This window comes from Taudactylus pleione, unplaced genomic scaffold (assembly GCF_031769625.1).
Source record: "Taudactylus pleione unplaced genomic scaffold, aTauple2 ptg001288l, whole genome shotgun sequence".
NCBI classification, from domain to species: Eukaryota; Metazoa; Chordata; class Amphibia; order Anura; family Myobatrachidae; genus Taudactylus; species Taudactylus pleione.
The window spans coordinates 1,632,586-1,654,003 of record NW_028285688.1 but is presented as its reverse complement, the minus strand read 5'-3'; the positions used below and the strand labels follow the sequence as shown (position 1 = coordinate 1,654,003).

At 46.9% G+C, this 21,418-nt stretch overlaps 1 protein-coding gene across 6 annotated transcripts in view; it reads right to left on the bottom strand.

Annotated features, from left to right (window-relative positions):
* Nucleotides 1–21,418, bottom strand: part of ATP2B3 (ATPase plasma membrane Ca2+ transporting 3) — a 364,455-nt gene that overhangs the window by 49,063 nt on the left and 293,974 nt on the right. For all 6 annotated transcript variants that reach the window (XM_088462918.1, XM_088462919.1, XM_088462920.1 and 3 more), the window contains 4 exons: nucleotides 19,237–19,428; nucleotides 14,488–14,701; nucleotides 14,171–14,382; nucleotides 9,625–9,732 (listed from right to left, as the gene is read on the bottom strand). In XM_088462918.1, the coding sequence (XP_088319044.1) occupies nucleotides 9,625–9,732; nucleotides 14,171–14,382; nucleotides 14,488–14,701; nucleotides 19,237–19,428 (726 nt within the window). The remainder of the gene's footprint in view (nucleotides 1–9,624; nucleotides 9,733–14,170; nucleotides 14,383–14,487; nucleotides 14,702–19,236; nucleotides 19,429–21,418) is intronic.

Sequence of the window (21,418 nt, the reverse complement as noted above, 5' to 3'; positions counted from 1 at the left end):
AAGGTATAGCACCACTGTGTTCCTACCTGTGGGTAAGTGTAGGTATAGCACCACTGTGTTCCTTCGTGTGGGTTAGTGTAGATATAGCACCACTGTGTTCCTTCCTGTGGGAAAGTGTAGGTATAGCACCACTGTGTTCCTACCTGTGGGTAAGTGTAGGTATAGCACCACTGTGTTCCTACCTGTGGGTAAGTGTAGGTATAGCACCACTGTGTTCCTTCGTGTGGGTTAGTGTATGTATAGCTCCACTGTGTTCCTTCCTGTGGGTTAGTGTAGGTATAGCTCCACTGTGTTCCTTCCTGTGGGTTAGTGTAGATATAGCACCACTGTGTTCCTTCCTGTGGGTTAGTGTAGGTATAGCACCACTGTGCTCCTTCCTGTGGGTTAGTGTAGGTATAGCACCACTGTGTTCCTTCCTGTGGGTTAGTGTAGGTATAGCACCACTGTGTTCCTTCCTGTGGGTTAGTGTAGGTATAGCACCACTGTGTTCCTTCCTGTGGGTAAGAGTAGGTATAGCACCACTGTGTTCCTTCCTGTGGGTAAGAGTAGGTATAGCACCACTGTGTTCCTTCATGTGGGAAAGTGTAGGTATAGCACCACGGTGTTCCTACCTGTGGGTAAGTGTAGGTATAGCACCACTGTGTTCCTTCCTGAAAGTTAGTGTAGGTATAGCACCACTATATTCCTTCCTATGGGTAAGTGTAGGTATAGCACCACTGTGTTCCTACCTGTGGGTAAGTGTAGGTATAGCACTACTGTGTTCCTTCCTGTGGGTAAGTGTAGGTATAGCACCACTGTGATCCTTCCTGTGGATTAGTGTAGATATAGCACCACTGTGTTCCTATCTGTGGGTAAGTGTAGGTATAGCACCACTGTGTTCCTATCTGTGGGTAAGTGTAGGTATAGCACCACTGTGTTCTTTCCTATGGGTAAGTGTACGTAGAGCACCACTGTGTTCTTTCCTGTGGGTAAGTGTAGGTATAGCACTACTGTGTTCCTTCCTGTGGGTAAGTGTAGCTATAGCACCACTGTGTTCCTTCCTGTGGGTTAGTGTAGGTATAGCACCACTGTGTTCCTTCCTGTGGGTTAGTGTAGGTATAGCACCACTGTGTTCCTTCCTGTGGGAAAGTGTAGGTATAGCACCACTGTGTTCCTTCATGTGGGTTAGTGTATGTATAGCTCCACTGTGTTCCTTCCTGTGGGTTAGTGTAGGTATAGCACCACTGTGTTCCTTCCTGTGGGTTAGTGTAGGTATAGCACCACTGTGTTCCTTCCTGTGGGTTAGTGTAGGTATAGCACCACTGTGTTCCTTCCTGTGGGTTAGTGTAGGTATAGCACCACTGTGTTCCTTCCTGTGGGTAAGAGTAGGTATAGCACCACTGTGTTCCTTCCTGTGGGTAAGAGTAGGTATAGCACCACTGTGTTCCTTCATGTGGGAAAGTGTAGGTATAGCACCACTGTGTTCCTACCTGTGGGTAAGTGTAGGTATAGCACCACTGTGTTCCTTCCTGTAAGTTAGTGTAGGTATAGCACCACTATATTCCTTCGTGTGGGTAGGTGTAGGTATAGCACCACTGTGTTCCGACCTGTGGGTAAGTGTAGGTATAGCACCACTGTGTTCCTTCCTGTGGGTAAGTGTAGGTATAGCACCACTCTATTCCTTCCTGTGGATTAGTGTAGATATAGCACCACTGTGTTCCTATCTGTGGGTAAGTGTAGGTATAGCACCACTGTGTTCATATCTGTGGGTAAGTGTAGGTATAGCACCACTGTGTTCTTTCCTGTGGGTAAGTGTAGGTATAGCACCACTGTGTTCCTTCCTGTGGGTTAGTGTAGGTATAGCACCACTGTGTTCCTTCCTGTGGGAAAGTGTAGGTATAGCACCACTGTGTTCCTACCTGTGGGTAAGTGTAGGTATAGCACCACTGTGTTCCTTCCTGTAAGTTAGTGTAGGTATAGCACCACTGTGTTCCTTCCTGTAAGTTAGTGTAGGTATAGCACCACTGTGTTCCTATCTGTGGGTAAGTGTAGGTGTAGCACCACTGTGTTCCTATCTGTGGGTAAGTGTAGGTATAGCACCACTGTGTTCTTTCCTATGGGTAAGTGTAGGTAGAGCACCACTGTGTTCTTTCCTGTGTCTGTAAGTGTAGGTATAGCACCACTGTGTTCCTTCCTGTGGGTAAGTGTAGGTATAGCACCACTGTGTTCCTTCCTGTGGGTTAGTGTAGGTATAGCACCACTGTGTTCCTGCCTGTGATTTAGTGTAGGCATAGCACCTCTGTGTTCCTTCCTGTGGGTATGTGTAGGTATAGCACCACTGTGTTCCTTCCTGTGGGTTAGTGTAGGTATAGCACCACTGTGTTCCTTCCTGTGGGTATGTGTAGGTATAGCACCACTGTGCTCCTTCCTGTGGGTTAGTGTAGGTATAGCACCACTGTGTTCCTACCTGTGGGTAAGTGTAGGTATAGCACCACTGTGTTCCTACCTGTGGGTAAGTGTAGGCATAGCACCACTGTGTTCCTTCCTGTGGGTTAGTGTAGGTATAGCACCACTGTGTTCCTACCTGTGGGTAAGTGTAGGTATAGCACCACTGTGTTCCTACCTGTGGGTAAGTGTAGGCATAGCACCACTGTGATGCTTCCTGTGGGTTAGTGTAGGTATAGCACCACTGTGTTCCTACCTGTGGATTAGTATAGGCATAGCACCACTGTGTTCCTTCCTGTGGGTATTTGTAGGCATAGAACCACTGTGTTCCTTCGTGTGGGTTAGTGTAGGCATAGCACCACTGTGTTCCTACCTGTGGGTAAGTGTAGGTATAGCACCACTGTGTTCCTTCCTGTGGGTAAGTGTAGGTATAGCACCACTGTGTTCCTACCTGTGGGTAAGTGTAGGTATAGCACCACTGTGTTCCTTCCTGTGGGTTAGTGTATGTATAGCTCCACTGTGTTCCTTCCTGTGGGTATGTGTAGGTATAGCACCACTGTGTTCCTTCGTGTGGGTTAGTGTAGATATAGCACCACTGTGTTCCTACCTGTGGATTAGTGTAGGTATAGCACCACTGTGTTCCTACCTGTGGGTAAGTGTAGGCATAGCACCACTGTGTTCCTTCCTGTGGGTTAGTGTAGGTATAGCACCACTGTGTTCCTAGCTGTGATTTAGTGTAGGCATAGCACCACTGTGTTCCTTCCTGTGGGTATGTGTAGGTATAGCATCACTGTGTTCCTTCCTGTGGGTTAGTGTAGGTATAGCACCACTGTGTTCCTACCTGTGGGTAAGTGTAGGTATAGCACCACTGTGTTCCTACCTGTGGGTAAGTGTAGGCATAGCACCACTGTGTTGCTTCCTGTGGGTTAGTGTAGGTATAGCACCACTGTGTTCCTACCTGTGATTTAGTGTAGGCATAGCACCACTGTGTTCATTCCTGTGGGTATGTGTAGGTATAGTACCACTGTGTTCCTTCCTGTGGGTTAGTGTAGGTATAGCACCACTGTGTTCCTACCTGTGGGTAAGTGTAGGAATAGCACCACTGTGTTCCTACCTGTGGGTAAGTGTAGGCATAGCACCACTGTGTTCCTTCCTGTGGGTTAGTGTAGGTATAGCACCACTGTGTTCCTACCTGTGGATTAGTATAGGCATAGCACCACTGTGTTCCTTCCTGTGGGTATGTGTAGGTATAGAACCACTGTGTTCCTACCTGTGAGTAAGTGTAGGCATAGCACCACTGTGTTCGTTCTTGTGTGCTAGTGTAGGTATAGCACCACTGTGTTCCTTCCTGTGGGAAAGTGTAGGTATAGCACCACTGTGTTCCTACCTGTGGGTAAGTGTAGGTATAGCACCACTGTGTTCCTTCCTGTGGGTTAGTGTAGGTATAGCACCACTGTGTTCTTTCCTATGGGAAATTGTAGGTAGAGCACCACTGTGTTCCTACCTGTGGGTAAGTGTAGGTATAGCACCACTGTGTTCCTTCCTGTGGGTTAGTGTATGTATAGCTCCACTGTGTTCCTTCCTGTGGGTAAGTGTAGGTATAGCACCACTGTGTTCCTTCGTGTGGGTTAGTGTAGATATAGCACCACTGTGTTCCTACCTGTGGATTAGTGTAGGTATAGCACCACTGTGTTCCTACCTGTGGGTAAGTGTAGGCATAGCACCACTGTGTTACTTCCTGTGGGTTAGTGTAGGTATAGCACCACTGTGTTCCTAGCTGTGATTTAGTGTAGGCATAGCACCACTGTGTTCCTTCCTGTGGGTATGTGTAGGTATAGCACCACTGTGTTCCTTCCTGTGGGTTAGTGTAGGTATAGCACCACTGTGTTCCTACCTGTGGGTAAGTGTAGGTATAGCACCACTGTGTTCCTACCTGTGGGTAAGTGTAGGCATAGCACCACTGTGTTGCTTCCTGTGGGTTAGTGTAGGTATAGCACCACTGTGTTCCTACCTGTGGATTAGTATAGGCATAGCACCACTGTGTTCCTTCCTGTGGGTATGTGTAGGTATAGAACCACTGTGTTCCTACCTGTGAGTAAGTGTAGGCATAGCACCACTGTGTTCCTTCTTGTGGGTTAGTGTAGGTATAGCACCACTGTGATCCTTCCTGTGGGTAAGTGTAGGTATAGAACCACTGTGTTCCTTCGTGTGGGTTAGTATAGGCATAGCACCACTGTGTTCCTTCCTGTGGGTATGTGTAGGTATAGAACCACTGTGTTCCTACCTGTGAGTAAGTGTAGGTATAGCACCACTGTGTTCCTTCCTGTGGGTTAGTGTAGGTATAGCACCACTGTGATCCTTCCTGTGGGTAAGTGTAGGTATAGAACCACTGTGTTCCTTCGTGTGGGTTAGTGTAGGCATAGCACCACTGTGTTCCTACCTGTGGGTAAGTGTAGGTATAGCACCACTGTGTTCCTTCCTGTGGGTAAGTGTAGGTATAGCACCACTGTGTTCCTACCTGTGGGTAAGTGTAGGTATAGCACCACTGTGTTCCTTCCTGTGGGTTAGTGTATGTATAGCTCCACTGTGTTCCTTCCTGTGGGTTAGTGTAGGTATAGCACCACTGTGATCCTACCTGTGGGTAAGATTAGGTATAGCACCACTGTGTTCCTATCTGTGGGTAAGTGTAGGTATAGCACCACTGTGTTCCTTCGTGTGGGTTAGTGTAGGTATAGCACCACTGTGTTCCTTCCTGTGGGAAAGTGTAGGTATAGCACGACTGTGTTCCTACCTGTGGGTAAGGGTAGGTATAGCACCACTGTGTTCCTTCTTGTAAGTTAGTATAGGTATAGCACCACTGTGTTCCTACCTGTGGATTAGTGTAGGCATAGCACCACTGTGTTCCTTCCTGTGGGTATGTGTAGGTATAGCACCACTGTGTTCCTTCCTGTGGGTTAGTGTAGGTATAGCACCACTGTGTTCCTACCTGTGGGTAAGTGTATGTATAGCTCCACTGTGTTCCTTCCTGTGGGTTAGTGTAGGTATAGCACCACTGTGTTCCTACCTGTGGGTAAGAGTAGGCATAGAACCACTGTGTTCCTTCCTGTGGGTTAGTGTATGTATAGCTCCACTGTGTTCCTTCCTGTGGGTTAGTGTAGGTATAGCACCACTGTGTTCCTACCTGTGGGTAAGAGTAGGTATAGCACCACTGTGTTCCTACCTGTGGGTAAGAGTAGGTATAGCACCACTGTGTTCCTTCCTGTGGGTATGTGTAGGTATAGCACCACTGTGTTCCTACCTGTGGGTAAGAGTAGGTATAGCACCACTGTGTTCCAACCTGTGGATTAGTGTAGGCATAGCACCACTGTGTTCCTTCCTGTGGGTATGTGTAGGTATAGCACCACTGTGTTCCTTCCTGTGGGTAAGTGTAGGTATAGCACCACTGTGTTCCTTCGTGTGGGTTAGTGTAGATATAGCACCACTGTGTTCCTTCCTGTGGGAAAGTGTAGGTATAGCACCACTGTGTTCCTACCTGTGGGTAAGTGTAGGTATAGCACCACTGTGTTCCTACCTGTGGGTAAGTGTAGGTATAGCACCACTGTGTTCCTTCGTGTGGGTTAGTGTAGGTATAGCACCACTGTGTTCCTTCCTGTGGGAAAGTGTAGGTATAGCACCACTGTGTTCCTACCTGTGAATTAGTGTAGGCATAGCACCACTGTGTTCCTTCCTGTGGGTATGTGTAGGTATAGCACCACTGTGTTCCTTCCTGTGGGTAAGTGTAGGTATAGAACCACTGTGTTCCTTCCTGTGGGTTAGTGTATGTATAGCTCCACTGTGTTCCTTCCTGTGGGTTAGTGTAGGTATAGCACCACTGTGTTCTACCTGTGGGTAAGAGTAGGTATAGCACCACTGTGTTCCTACCTGTGGGTAAGTGTAGGTATAGCACCACTGTGTTCCTTCGTGTGGGTTAGTGTAGATATAGCACCACTGTGTTCCTTCCTGTGGGAAAGTGTAGGTATAGCACCACTGTGTTCCTACCTGTGGGTAAGTGTAGGTATAGCACCACTGTGTTCCTACCTGTGGGTAAGTGTAGGTATAGCACCACTGTGTTCCTTCGTGTGGGTTAGTGTAGGTATAGCACCACTGTGTTCCTTCCTGTGGGAAAGTGTAGGTATAGCACCACTGTGTTCCTACCTGTGGATTAGTGTAGGCATAGCACCACTGTGTTCCTTCCTGTGGGTATGTGTAGGTATAACACCACTGTGTTCCTTCCTGTGGGTAAGTGTAGGTATAGCACCACTGTGTTCCTTCCTGTGGGTTAGTGTAGGTATAGCACCACTGTGATCCTTCCTGTGGGTAAGTGTAGGTATAGAACCACTGTGTTCCTTCGTGTGGGTTAGTGTAGGCATAGCTCCACTGTGTTCCTTCCTGTGGGTTAGTGTAGGTATAGCACCACTGTGTTCCTTCCTGTGGGTAAGAGTAGGTATAGCACCACTGTGTTCCTACCTGTGGGTAAGTGTAGGTATAGCACCACTGTGTTCCTTCGTGTGGGTTAGTGTAGATATAGCACCACTGTGTTCCTTCCTGTGGGAAAGTGTAGGTATAGCACCACTGTGTTCCTACCTGTGGGTAAGTGTAGGTATAGCACCACTGTGTTCCTACCTGTGGGTAAGTGTAGGTATAGCACCACTGTGTTCCTTCGTGTGGGTTAGTGTAGGTATAGCACCACTGTGTTCCTTCCTGTGGGAAAGTGTAGGTGTAGCACCACTGTGTTCCTACCTGTGGATTAGTGTAGGCATAGCACCACTGTGTTCCTTCCTGTGGGTATGTGTAGGTATAGCACCACTGTGTTCCTTTCTGTGGGTAAGTGTAGGTATAGCACCACTGTGTTCCTTCCTGTGGGTTAGTGTAGGTATAGCACCACTGTGATCCTTCCTGTGGGTAAGTGTAGGTATAGAACCACTGTTTTCCTTCGTGTGGGTTAGTGTAGGCATAGCTCCACTGTGTTCCTTCCTGTGGGTTAGTGTAGGTATAGCACCACTGTGTTCCTTCCTGTGGGTTAGTGTAGGTATAGCACCACTGTGATCCTTCCTGTGGGTAAGTGTAGGTATAGCTCCACTGTGTTCCTTCCTGTGGGTTAGTGTAGGCATAGCTCCACTGTGTTCCTACCTGTGGTTTAGTGTAGGTATAGCACCACTGTGTTCCTACCTGTGGGTAAGATTAGGTATAGCACTACTGTGTTCCTACCTGTGGGTAAGTGTAGGTATAGCACCACTGTGTTCCTTCGTGTGGGTTAGTGTAGATATAGCACCACTGTGTTCCTTCCTGTGGGAAAGTGTAGGTATAGCACCACTGTGTTCCTACCTGTGGGTAAGTGTAGGTATAGCACCACTGTGTTCCTACCTGTGGGTAAGTGTAGGTATAGCACCACTGTGTTCCTTCGTGTGGGTTAGTGTAGGTATAGCACCACTGTGTTCCTTCCTGTGGGAAAGTGGAGGTATAGCGCCACTGTGTTCCTACCTGTGGATTAGTGTAGGCATAGCACCACTGTGTTCCTTCCTGTGGGTATGTGTAGCTATAGCACCACTGTGTTCCTTCCTGTGGGGAAGTGTAGGTATAGCACCACTGTGTTCCTTCCTGTGGGTTAGTGTAGGTATAGCACCACTGTGATCCTTCCTGTGGGTAAGTGTAGGTATAGCACCACTGTGTTCCTACCTGTGGATTAGTGTAGGCATAGCACCACTGTGTTCCTTCCTGTGGGTATGTGTAGGTATAGCACCACTGTGTTCCTTCCTGTGGGTAAGTGTAGGTATAGCACCACTGTGTTCCTTCCTGTGGGTTAGTGTAGGTATAGAACCACTGTGTTCCTTCCTGTGGGTATGTGTATGTATAGCACCACTGTGTTCCTTCCTGTGGGTAAGTGTAGGTATAGCACCACTGTGATCCTTCCTGTGGGTAAGTGTAGGTATAGAACCACTGTGTTCCTTCCTGTGGGTTAGTGTAGGCATAGCTCCACTGTGTTCTTTCCTGTGGGTTAGTGTAGGTATAGCTAGACTGTGTTCCTACCTGTGGATTAGTGTAGGCATAGCACCACTGTGTTCCTTCCTGTGGGTATGTGTAGGTATAGCACCACTGTGTTCCTTCCTGTGGGTAAGTGTAGGTATAGCACCACTGTGTTCCTTCCTGTGGGTTAGTGTAGGTATAGCACCACTGTGATCCTTCCTGTGGGTAAGTGTAGGTATAGAACCACTGTGTTCCTTCCTGTGGGTTAGTGTAGGTATAGCACCACTGTGATCCTTCCTGTGGGTAAGTGTAGGTATAGCACCACTGTGTTCCTACCTGTGGATTAGTGTAGGCATAGCACCACTGTGTTCCTTCCTGTGGGTATGTGTAAGTATAGCACCACTGTGTACCTTCCTGTGGGTAAGTGTAGGTATAGCACCACTGTGTTCCTTCCTTTGGGTTAGTGTAGGTATAGCACCACTGTGATCCTTCCTGTGGGTAAGTGTAGGTATAGAACCACTGTGTTCCTTCGTGTGGGTTAGTATAGGTATAGCACCACTGTGTTCCTTCCTGTGGGTTAGTGTAGGTATAGCACCACTGTGTTCCTTCCTGTGGGTTAGTGTAGGTATAGCACCACTGTGATCCTTCCTGTGGGTAAGTGTAGGTATAGCTCCACTGTGTTCCTTCGTGTGGGTTAGTGTAGGCATAGCTCCACTGTGTTCCTTCCTGTGGGTTAGTGTAGGTATAGCACCACTGTGTTCCTACCTGTGGGTAAGAGTAGGTATAGCACCACTGTGTTCCTACCTGTGGGTAAGTGTAGGTATAGCACCACTGTGTTCCTTCGTGTGGGTTAGTGTAGGTATAGCAAACTCCAAGTTATTAGCACCGTACATCTGAGCCTCGATTTCCCGTGCTGTTGATGCCGACCAAAACTGTCGATCTGTGGACATTGATGATAAGCGATCCGTCGGCGAATTAGAGAAATTCATTATGTTGAATATCCCTGATTTCAGCAGAACGGGGAATTGCGGCAATCCGTCGCAGATGTATGGGGCCCTTAACATAGAGGAGGCAAGTATGGGTTGCATGTGTACATTAAAAGAAAAGTAGTATACTGGTTAACTATATTGAAACTTTTGACAAAATATTATGAAAAACAATTTGGGTTAGGGTAACAATCATACAGTAATATTTCACCTGTCCCCAGACCAGCTCCCCCACTCCCACAAAGAGGCACCAGAGCCATTGCTGTGCGTTTAATGGCGAGCAACTGAAGGGCTTCCCTCCGAACTGGACAATCAAAATCTGGAACAAGAAGAAAAAAAAAAAACAGTTGTTGAAAGTTGTTTAGTGGAGACTATAATGACAGGATCCTCAGCCTAATAAAAAGCTTCATTTTGTCACACAACCAACTCTTCAATGGCCAACATCTGTGTGTGACTGGATCACCGACGAGAACCTCTGCAATATGGCTGGACCAAAATACAATATGTAGCCCTCATTCTCATGTATCAAATTCCTATTCCCTATACTGTAGATTGTGAGTTTGCGAGAGGGCCCTTCTTACTCTTTGTTGTTCAGTCTCCTTTTTAACCTTGCAATTGTAAAGTGCAATAGAATATGTCGCCACTATAAAGGCTCAATAAAATGTATTTATTATAATAATAACAATATTAATAAAAATCTATTTTAACTGTTTTAACGTAGCCAATAATCTATGATAGCACACAGATGCCCCCCCAGTATTCTCACACTGTCTTAGGGCTGGATCACACGTACAAGGTCTGATGTACTCCTGTGCTTACACTTATATTTAGTAAAGTGAGAGTTTTTAGAAATGGAGATGTTGCCCATAGCGACTAATCAGATTCTACAGGTACTTAAGATGTAACTAGCAGATTCTAGTTATTATCTTCTAGAAGGAAGATAATAACTAGAATCTGATTGGTTGCTATGGGCAACATCTCCACTTGTAAAAAAAAATCTCACTTTAGTAAATATTCCCCTTAGTATTATTTGCAATTGCATGGATCACTAATCTTTATACTATGCACATATGGTTTTTGACAAAAGCATATATACAAAATAAACTATGGATCCATGCAGAACAGACCACATTACATCAGTTTATCCCTAATCAGGTGTGCACGTTCTATAACCCAAACCAGAATGGAGGATATACTGTAAAGGACCTGTATCTATAGAAAGTGACTGCAGTGCCTGTTTATTAATTACAGACGCAATAGGTCAAAAACAATAAATACTTCTTTTGTTTGGGAAAAGGTGAATCCTAAGAAGGTGAAATTAAACTGGAAGGCTGGGTGCAATCATCAGTACTGTACCGCCCCCTAGTGGATGAACTATTCACATGACAGTTTACTTTAATGCATTGTCTACATATACTTCCCTGGCCTGTACATTTTAGCGCTGTTTCTAAGTTAATTAATATACACGCAGGGTCTGATTCCTAGGTGCAGGCAGTGTTGATGCCGCACGCTAGCGGTCAATGGCCCTCATTCAGAGCCACTCGCTAGCGGCAGTACGCTCGTTCCGAGCGATGTTCGCACATCTGCGCATGCGTACGGATCGTTATACGCATGCGCGAACCAGTCAGTGCGGCCGAAATTCATGTGCTCGCAATATAGCGAATGCCTGCTATTTTGAGTGACAGAATGAGGCGTATGTGGGTGGTAACAGGGGAAGGTGCTTGAAAATGGGGAGTGGAGATCCGAACGCAGGCGTGCTTAAAGGTCAAAACGGGCGTTTTATGGGTGTGCATAATTAATACAGCAGCGTCATTGACCACGTCACTGGGTTATTTTATAGCCAGAACTGCTCGCAAGATTGTGGTAGCAAAAACCAAGCACAAGAACAGCGAGCAGTTCATACGCTGGTCGATGTACTCGACTAATCTAATAAATAGCGGACATGACGTATGGTGCGAGTGGCCAGGGGGCGTTTTTAACAAATAAACGAGCGTATGTTTTGCTCGCTCGTTCAGACTTAGAGGTGTGAACAGACTGCAATTTGCGAACGGATCATTTGAATAGCCACCCCTTGTTTTTGAACGAACGACCGCAAATAGCGAACGGCTCTGAATCAGGCCCAATGTTTTCAGACTGCGCCTGCTTCCCAATGGTTACAGCCATGAGATGCAGATGAATTTGGAGGCAGAGGCAACGTCAGTGGGCGTTTCTGAATGGTAACAGGGGCGTGGCAAGTCAGACGCGGGCGTAGATGCAGTGACACCAGCGGCCGTGTCCAGAAGGAGACTCTGTGCCTCCATAGGGCTGGTACAATCTCCGACCGTGCGACCAACGGTGAGTCTTAATAGGCACAGCGGCAGATTGGCATAAAGATGCAGTTGCGCTGCGGGCAAAAGAAGCAATGGCCGCTGGAATAGCGCGCACCTCTGACTCAGGCCCAAAGGCTGTAGAGGCTCTGAGAGCAAACATGATAGACGTACAATTATTAACCCCGTTGCTGCTGAGGGTTTTCTCACCCATTTTTTGATGTTTGTGCTCATTACATTCCAGCATCGATGTGACCCACACAAATGATATATTGTTTTTTTACACTTCTTTATTTTGCTAATTAATCTAAATTGGAACACTCTGGGCCTGATTCAGAGGCAGAAGCTGCTGCGTCTGCGATAATATGCAAATACCAGTTTCAGCTTTTCCCCTGGTGCAGGAGCCTGCGTCTGAATGTACTGAGACGCCCACTTTTAGTGTCTATGCGCGCTGTAACACCGCCGGTGATTCTTGACACGCCACCGTCGGCGCACCATTGCACTCTGAACATGGCCTCTGTGACTGCATCTGTGCGCCTGAGAATGTCGCAGCTGCTACTGACACGCCCGCAGCGCGCCCATGAGACACCATTTTTTTACCTTTCACCTCAGGCCACCTCTCAGTCACGGCCCAGGAACGACAATCACTTTGCCGCCTCAATCTCATATCGTCTGTCCCGATCGCAGCAGAATCTTTGTGTAAGGCGTGCGGCGTTTTCAGGACTTTTTACGCATGCGCAGTTGCAAATAATCCCTTAACTGCGAGAACATTGTCATTGTGTATGAATTGCCTGCACCTCTGAATAAGGTCCTGTGTGTAGAAATAATAGCACCAGAATAACATGACTTACCATTTTCTAAGCTAGAAAACCTACCACATTAAATAAGGGCACTGCCTGTTATTATTTGACACAAAATGGGGGACATCTGGGCTTTAGATCCATCCCGTCTGTGGAAAATGTCACTTTTGTGTACGGTTTTATTCATTATCTGGTGATCACCAGGTAATAACTACTAAGTGGGAGCATTGTTTGAAAGAGGGGAGGAGACTCTTTGCAAACAAGGGAGCCCCTATGTGTGTCCGAGATAGTAACTATGGCTGATATTGTCTGGTGATGATCACCAGAGAATAGCTACTAGCAGGGCCGGCTCTAGGGGCGTTCGACCAGTGCAGTTGCACAGGGGCGCCACCCATAGAGGGCGCTCCCCTCCCCCAAATCCCGACTTCCCGCTGTTTCACCCGTGGGCCGAAGTTGCCCGCGGGAGGTCAAATCGGGAGGTTGCGGACCCCCACCGCCGCAGCTGTGCGGCGGTGCCGGACCCGCGGAGTGTGAATGGATGCCACGCACACGCCTCCAAATAACTTAGGGGGCGTGGCCTATGGTAATGAGGCCACGCCACCCAGCACAGGGTGCTCAGACCCCTTGAGCCGGCCCTGGTTACTAGGGATTTCCCTCTTTCAAATGTGAGTGCCCCTGAATTTTTGGAAGCCATGTTGGGGACATCTTACCCCATGTCTGGACCCCAGTGTATGGATATTAGCGTTTATGTGGGCTCCTCAATTGAAAAAAGAGGACTCCCCTCTTTGAATAAGGGATCCCTCATCCTTTTCTAGGTGAGAGGGCTATGGAGATATGGGGACTTAAAGTCCCTACACCTATACTTTTCATTCATATATATTTATAGTTCTCACTCAAGTGACGTCACAAACGCGTCCGTCTCCCGCGGGCTCACGCATTTCTTTTTCTTATTTTAATGCCACCCGTCGATGTAGAAGAATTAACAGAAATCTTGTGCCCCATTTTAAAATGTTTTTCAATAAGTAAAATTTTTATTGAATTTTATTTACGCAGCCTCCGGGATATGTATTGAGACACCCGCCGGTGGCTTTGCCAATCCAATCGGCTGCGTAAAGAGTTGCAGCATCTGCGTAAAAAGATGCAGCACCGGTCGCAGATCGGTCAATTATCGGCGTTCTCAGTAACCCCATGTTTACGGAATTAAGACGCTGGCACCAATGAAACTGCGTGGAGTGACGCAGTGGCTGGATCCGACACGCCTATAAAACAATTGAGACATATCCGCATATTTCTAGCCAGCCCTCCGTTACCACCAACAAACGATCCCTAACTGGCAATCATTCTGCGTCTAAATTCTTTCTGCTAGCGACACAACAGAGGCATCTGGACGAATGCGCCGTGTTACTTAGACGCATGAGCCGTAATAAAACCATCGGCGAACTGCTTAAATATTGGCCTCACGTACTACCCTGAATTAGGCCCTGGCGGGATCCAGTGGTTAATGGGGGAGACGCCTAACGGGGCTGTACAGAGGTGTATATCCCCTTTAAATTCATTATAGCTCAACAGTTTTTTTTTAAGTGACCGGAATGCAAGAGAACTGAGCGCTATAAACTCATTACATGTCTTCTGCATTCACATACGTTCTTACCTGAACTCCAAAAGTGCCCAACACTATGCTACAGAAAATTGGATTTGCAAAAATACCGTCAAACACATTCCTCTCTCCGTGGATTTTACGGGCATTTATTTCGTTGAACAATTGCATCATGACGAAGGTGTTAAAAATAATGGTGTAATGTTCAGAAGGGGGCGAGTGCAAAGGGGCATTTCTGCCACTGTCAATGTCAAAGAAGATTTCACCTGGAGAGGGAACAAAAGAATTCCCGTTAGTTCCCAATTCCGGCATGTAAATGTAAATTCTGCATTCGTTGTTCAATTGTTTGGCCCAACTTTATTGACACCTACCAGCAAACAACAACGTGAAGATGATTACAAGCTGGTAGGCTGCATGGCCGAGAATATTCTTCATCATGGTGCGAGATATAAGGGGCTTGTTTCTTCCGTAAGGTTTGCGTAGAAGCAGTGATTCCGTAGGAGGTTCTGTCGCTAGCGCCAGCGAAGCAAATGTGTCCATAATAAGATTAACCCAGAGCATTTGTACTGCTTTTAACGGTGAGTCCTAAATAAGTGATAGAAATTGAAAGGTTAATCAACAAAAAAGCATAATATCAATGTGTTGCTATTTTGCTATGGGCAGCCATTAGCATTAGCATTCAAGTGTTTTGTTAAGATCGGTATTTTTATATTACTTTGATGTCTAATTTGCTATATTTTTTAAAAAGTTGCTCACTGTCAGTGAAAACACCTACATCAAGTTTATTAGACTTATTTTGCATACACACTTGGTGATATTTTAAATGACTGAACGATAACGATATCATTATCGTCCAGTCAGTCACTATTTCGGCCAGTGTGTACGCTAAAGCGATGATGAACGATAACAACGAACGACCAACGATGTGCGCCCCCTCGCAGGTTGTTGGTCATTGTCGTTCATCGCCCGAACATGTAGGCCAACCTTATGATATTGTCAGGTTGTTGCATGTTCAGGGATGCGGGAGGGTGCCCGGCACTGAACGATATCGTTCATGATATCGTTCAGTTCGTTCAGCGTGTGTGCTCAATGTCGTTAATGACACTGAGCACACCCCTGCCGGGGACGCACTAGACGATATCGCTAATGGAGCGAATTTTCTAGTGTGCACGCACCTTTAGATTAAGATTGTTCTGTGTGTGTGAGGAAATATGGGTGTCAGGACATTGAAGATAAAGGTTGAGCCTGATGGACACTACTTCAAGCCCAAACGTTGTTTATCTTTGCTTGTATTGCATTGTAATATGAGGTCCATAAATCAACAATCAATCGGGCCAATTCTGCGCTTTGCCGATGAATTTGTAAAAAATAATATATACATGTATGGGGTTTACTGATCACAAAAAACATTGGGCCTGATTCAGACCCACTCGCGAGCGGCTGTACGCTCGCAAGTGGGTCGATGGTCTGCACTGAGCATGCGCACGACGGAGGGAGCTCCGTCGTGCGCATGCGCCAGACACGACGAGCGAAGGACTTTCCTTCGCTCGTTGTGTCCGATCAAAGGGGGCGTGCTGTCAATGTTGATTGACAGCACGCCCCCTTTGGTGGGCGTGCCGGGGGCGTGCCTCCCTGACGGGGGCGTTCCCACGGGAACGCCTCCCGTCAGAAGCCGGCCCACTGACATCACTAGTGATGTCAGTGGGAGTGATTTTGGCTCTGATAGAGCCAAAATCACTCCGGAGCTTGCGGTTGAAAACCTCAACCGCAGGCTCCGGCTCGCAATTTCGATGGTCGCGATGGTCACGACCATCGCGGCCATCAAAATGCACGCTCGTATAGCCTGTGGGTGGTGACCCACAGCTATACGAGCGTCCAGGAGGACGCTCCATGAAAAAGGAGCCCGGCCCTCATGCAGAGCGTGCGCTCTGCTCAGAGCGTACGGCTCTGAATGAGGGCCATTATTGGAGAATTAGGATTTCCAACATGTTGATCTTACAAAATAATTGGCAAAACGTAGATTTGGCTCGATTGATTGTTGATGTATGGGTCCAATAGCCAGGTATGTATTGTATTCATTGTACAGTCCTTAAATGTCGCTAATTAAGGTCATACAGACTGCTACTATTGTCTAAACATTTCTTTTGTTTGTGTACTGTTAATTGTGTAATAGGTGAGAACACAGGGGTAATGTTTAGCTCTTTTTGTACTGGCAGCTGTTTTTCCCGCCCAAGGCAGGGGTGCGTAGGGGGGGTTGAGACCGGACTGGGGCTTTTCTGGGACCCTAGGCCAGCCATACTAGTGGAGGAATAAACTGTACTTGGTATGTGCCGCTGTTGCACGGCGATTCACCAAGTACTCTGAATGCATCTTTTAACCACTGGGCGTAAGCATGCCCTAAGGTTTTGGCCACACAACTTCTAACACCCGGGCCTGCTGTATATCTCACTGTCCCTGCCTCCTGGGCAGTCTTTTGCATCGCACCTGGCCTTTCCGTTACCTCGACATGGGTTGATTAAATCACCTAGGAAAATAGTAGTAAAAAGATGCACCCTAAAATACACAATATAATAATGTAGCACGCTTGCCAACAAATACCAGGGAGATCACCACAATCGCAATTACACACTCCTTTACCCCACTAGCATCCTTATCCCAAATACTACAAGGTTAAGGAATGAGGTTCATTGTGAGACTTCACAATCCACTTGCAGCTGACCCGATCTGTCAGCACTGTCCAGGGGAGAGAGAAAGACAGACTCCTCTACCCTGCGTCTGAGTCTTTTTATACCAAATCTGGTACATAGGGGCCCTTACAAACTTTTGCTATGGAGCCTTCAAATACCTAGTTAAGCCCCTTCTCAGATACACATTAAGATGTATTAAGGAACAATGGTTATGCCAAATGTTATACCCTATAAAAGAGAACCACAAAAATGTTATTGAAAAGCCCAGCTTACTTTTGTTTGTTGTCTGGCTAGCAGTGACAATGTGATCATCATCCACTGCAATCAGGCATCTCCTTTCCTAGTGTCCCATTAACTCTGGCGTGCTCAGTATGGTAAGCATGATGTTGCCCAGACTGCTAGCACTCTAAGCCTATACTGTAGCCTGCAATATAGTGTCCCTTGAATTTTGTGGGGCGTTTGCGTAATTTGCCAAATACAAATGTAGACCAACTCTACACACATTTATTACTTGTGCTTGGAGCAAAATGTATTTTATTTATTTATTACATTTGTTGCTGACATTTGGTACATTTTATATTGTTAAAAATAATTATATGTAGGAATTGCTTGTAGCCCATGGGGACATAATGATTACGCAGGCTGATATGCTGAATATGACCACCATGACACTTTGGTGCGCTGGCAACTTTTGCGGTAAATCATTGGTCTTTTTCTACATATATACTCATGTTCCTAATATAGTAACTTTTTGTATTTATTGCATACTATGATGTTTTTATAAGGTAACAAGACCGCTCATTGCGTAAATCTATTCAACTCATACATATATGTATAATCAATGGCCTTGGTACAACTTATTTTTTCACATAGTCCCCATACTTGTCTAAGCATTTGTTCCAACGGTACATCAAGGCATCTATCCCGGCATAGAAGACAGTGTCATGCGCCTGTAGCCAGGACATGATGGTTTGCTGACCTTCACCATCGCTTGTGAATCACCTTCCACCTAGATGCTTCATCAATGGTCCAAAGAGATGGAGATCACTCTGTGCCAGGTCAGGACTGTAGGGAGGATGGTCCAGTACCTCCCAATGGTAGCGCCGCAACAACTCACACGTGCGGTTGGCTGAGTGTGGCCTGGCGTTATCGTGCAGCAATACGACGTCTGTTCACAGAACCCAGGTAGTTTTACGACGAATTGCCCTCCACAACCGGCTTAAAATGTCACAATAGGGGACAGCAGTCCCAGTATCTCCCTTGGTGAGGAAATTAACAAGAAGCACGCCTTTGTGGTCCCAAAACACGGTTGCCACAACCTTATTTGCTGATGGAGTTGTTTTAAAATGTATTTGAAGGTGGGGACGATGCGTGCTTCCATGTCATGGATGTTGACTTGTCTCTAGTGTCATATGATTACAACCACATTTCATCGCCTGTAACAATACGCTAGAGGAACTTCACTCCCTCCTCATGGTAACGCATTAAGTGCACGAGAGACAATCACATCCTATTGGTTTTGTGAACTTCTGTGAGTTGCTTCGGTACCCAGCGTGACCACTTTTTCCTGTACCCCAATTGCTCATGAACTATGCTGTGCACTGTACCCACTGAATCAGACCTTCAATGCAGCACAAGTTGTCATCTATGGTGGACGTGCTTGTCCGGTCGCATCGCTGCTCATCTCGAATGTCTGTCCTGTCGTTATCAAAGGCAGCGGCACCAAACCCAAACTTGTCTCTGTGACATGACGTTATCACCGTACACCTCAACAAGTTGGCGATGAATATCAGCTGCTGATGGGCCCTTTAGACGCAGAAATCTGATCACACTACGCACCTCAATGTTTGACAGTGTTCCCGCCAGCCCCGCCATCTTACACCTGATGCTGGGACAGTATGACTGATATGAGGCCCAGTCTAATGGCCGTGAGGGGAAGCAGTGGTCTATCTGTTCTGGCCTGACAGGAAATTAGAATGAAACAGAAAACATTACACACGTGAGAGGTCTTGTTACCTTACTGTTGAACCACCCTTGTGTGTATATACAGTTCGGCGTAGACTAACTATTTCGTGATCTAAAGCTGCTTCTCCAGACACAGCACTCAGATCTGTGATGCCTGCAGTTGTCCTCAGATGCCTCCTGCGTCATTATAGCGTCCAGCTAAGAATTAGATCCTAAATGCGATAGATGTGTACCTGTAGGTGTCACAGAGGCCAAACATGTTGCATCTTTATTATAAAAAAAATGACTGCCCATGTTTGTAATGTTATAAGCGGTCTCTAGCTAATGTTTTGTCAATCGTCCTTATAAGCTGAAATATAATAATGTTTCCTTAGGTCAAGTCTCCTTGTGAACGTTACTACAGTAAAACAACACTGGCGGCATCAGGATGACACCGTTCAGTATTATTCGGCAGCAGAACACACTGACCTGAGTAATGCAGGCCCCAGTAAATGCCACAATCACTGCTACCACGTTGACCGTCAGTTGAAATTGAAGAAATTTGGAGATGCTGTCGTAGACGTTGCGGCCCCACATAACGGCCTTGACTATGCTGGAGAAATTGTCATCCGTTAAGATGATATCCGAGGCTTCCTTGGCGACATCTGTACCTGCCAATCCCTAGGTAAAGCAAAAAAAGAGTAATCGAAGAGACTCAATGATCAATATGGCAGATTCCATGGAGTTTGGCAAATATAGGACCTGTACAGACTCGGAGACTAATCGTGCATACACATGGTCAGATTTGATGATCGATGAATTATGAACGATTTTTACAAAAGTTTGAATGATTTTATCAACGATGAAAGATTGAACGATTTCTGACAGTATTAAAATGAATGAAATCGTCAAAATCTAACTGCAAACACAGTCGATGTCAGAGATCGTTATCTGACATGCGGGAACGTGCATCGTACATCGATTTTTACAGTCGTTATCGTTCATATCTGAAACAAAATCTGACCGTGTGTATGCAGCATAAGATTTATTTGCATGCACTGCATGAATGCGACATTGTAAGTTAATGAACAAAAGTGTCTATGAGGAAGATATCAGGTATATTTTCTTCTTTACATTTTATGTAGTTAATATAATCGTTAATGGCAAATAAATGTTCGCACAATTTTTTTCTTTTATGGTGAAATTTTACAGTATATTTATTTTACCCATTTAGATGCAACCACTAGAAGATGCACCTATAAAATACAGTATAGTGATTATCTTTTATGTTTTAATAGCCAATATACTGTACCAGACAACATTAAATATAAGATCATAGTATAATTCTACAGTGCCAACTTTAAGGAGGAGACACAGCTGTGTCCTCACTCGTCTTTGCTGCTGTCGCATCAAACAGTTCCTCCTGGTGGGCTTGGGCCCGTGTCTAAGTCGCAATGTGCTGCGACTAGGATGCACCAGCAGACTGTGCTGATTAATTTGATATGTGATATTTGATATGTGACACGGGGGGTGATTCAGCAAGGATCGCAATTGCAAAGCTGCACACAAGCAGTGTGTGACACCCCCTGCTGCATTTGCGATCCCAGAACTGCGATGGAAGTCGCAGCCTGGGATCACCATCGCGACCATCGGTGGTCGATAGTTGCTATGGTGGACGGCGCCGGGCCGCCATCCAGCTGAGTAAGCCTCAGCTTACTCAGGCTGGCTGGCTTGCGAGCCCAGAACACTGCGTCGGACGACACAGTCCCTGGGCTTGCCACTCCCGTTTCTGGGAACGCCAGTCGCCCCCGCACCGCTGTCAATCAGGCAGAGGCATAGAAGGGTCTGCGTGAGACTACGCAGGGCCCATTCTGCAGACTTGCAGATTGGGTCCTGCGCACATGCATATTCTCGATAATCGGGATTCTGCGATCAGCAGAGCACTTCCATGCACTGCTGAATCAGGCCCACTGTGTGTGACTGAGGCCCTGATTCAGAGCCAGGGTGACCACACACAGCTATAGCGAGCAGCCAAAATGATGGTCGCAATGGTCAAAACCATCGCGACCCTCGGGCTTGCGACGAGACCCTGCGGTAGGGTCTCGCTGACGCAAGCCCAGGAGTGCTTTTGGCTCTATCAGTATCTAGTGATGTCAGTGGGGCCGGCCCCAGACGGTAGGCGTTCCCATGGGAACGCCTCCGTCTGGGCAGCCACGCCCCCGGCACGCCCACCAAAGGGGGTGTGCTGTCAATCACCATCGACAGCACGCCCCCTTTGGTGCGACACCCTTAACGACGGCTTGGCCGTCGTTATTCGGTTCTCGCGCATGCGCACGACGGAGGCGCCTCCGTCGTGCGCATGCACACTTGGGCACCATCAACCCGCTTGCGAGCGCTCAGCGCTCGCGAGCGGGTCTGAATCAGGCCCTGAGTCAATCAGCATGCAGTTTCCAAGCCAAGTTGGGGGGACCCTACCTGGGCTGACTAGCGGTCAGGTATAATGCTTTGGTGGGGGGACCCGGTGACAGGGTACCCCGGCTGTGGCATTACACCCCTGCTAGAAAGAGTCCGGTGCTGGTATTGGAAAATACGGGGACCCCTACGTATTTTGTCCCCCGTATTTTCACAACCAGGACTGGCTCAGAAAAGCCTGGTGCTGGTTGTGCTTTTA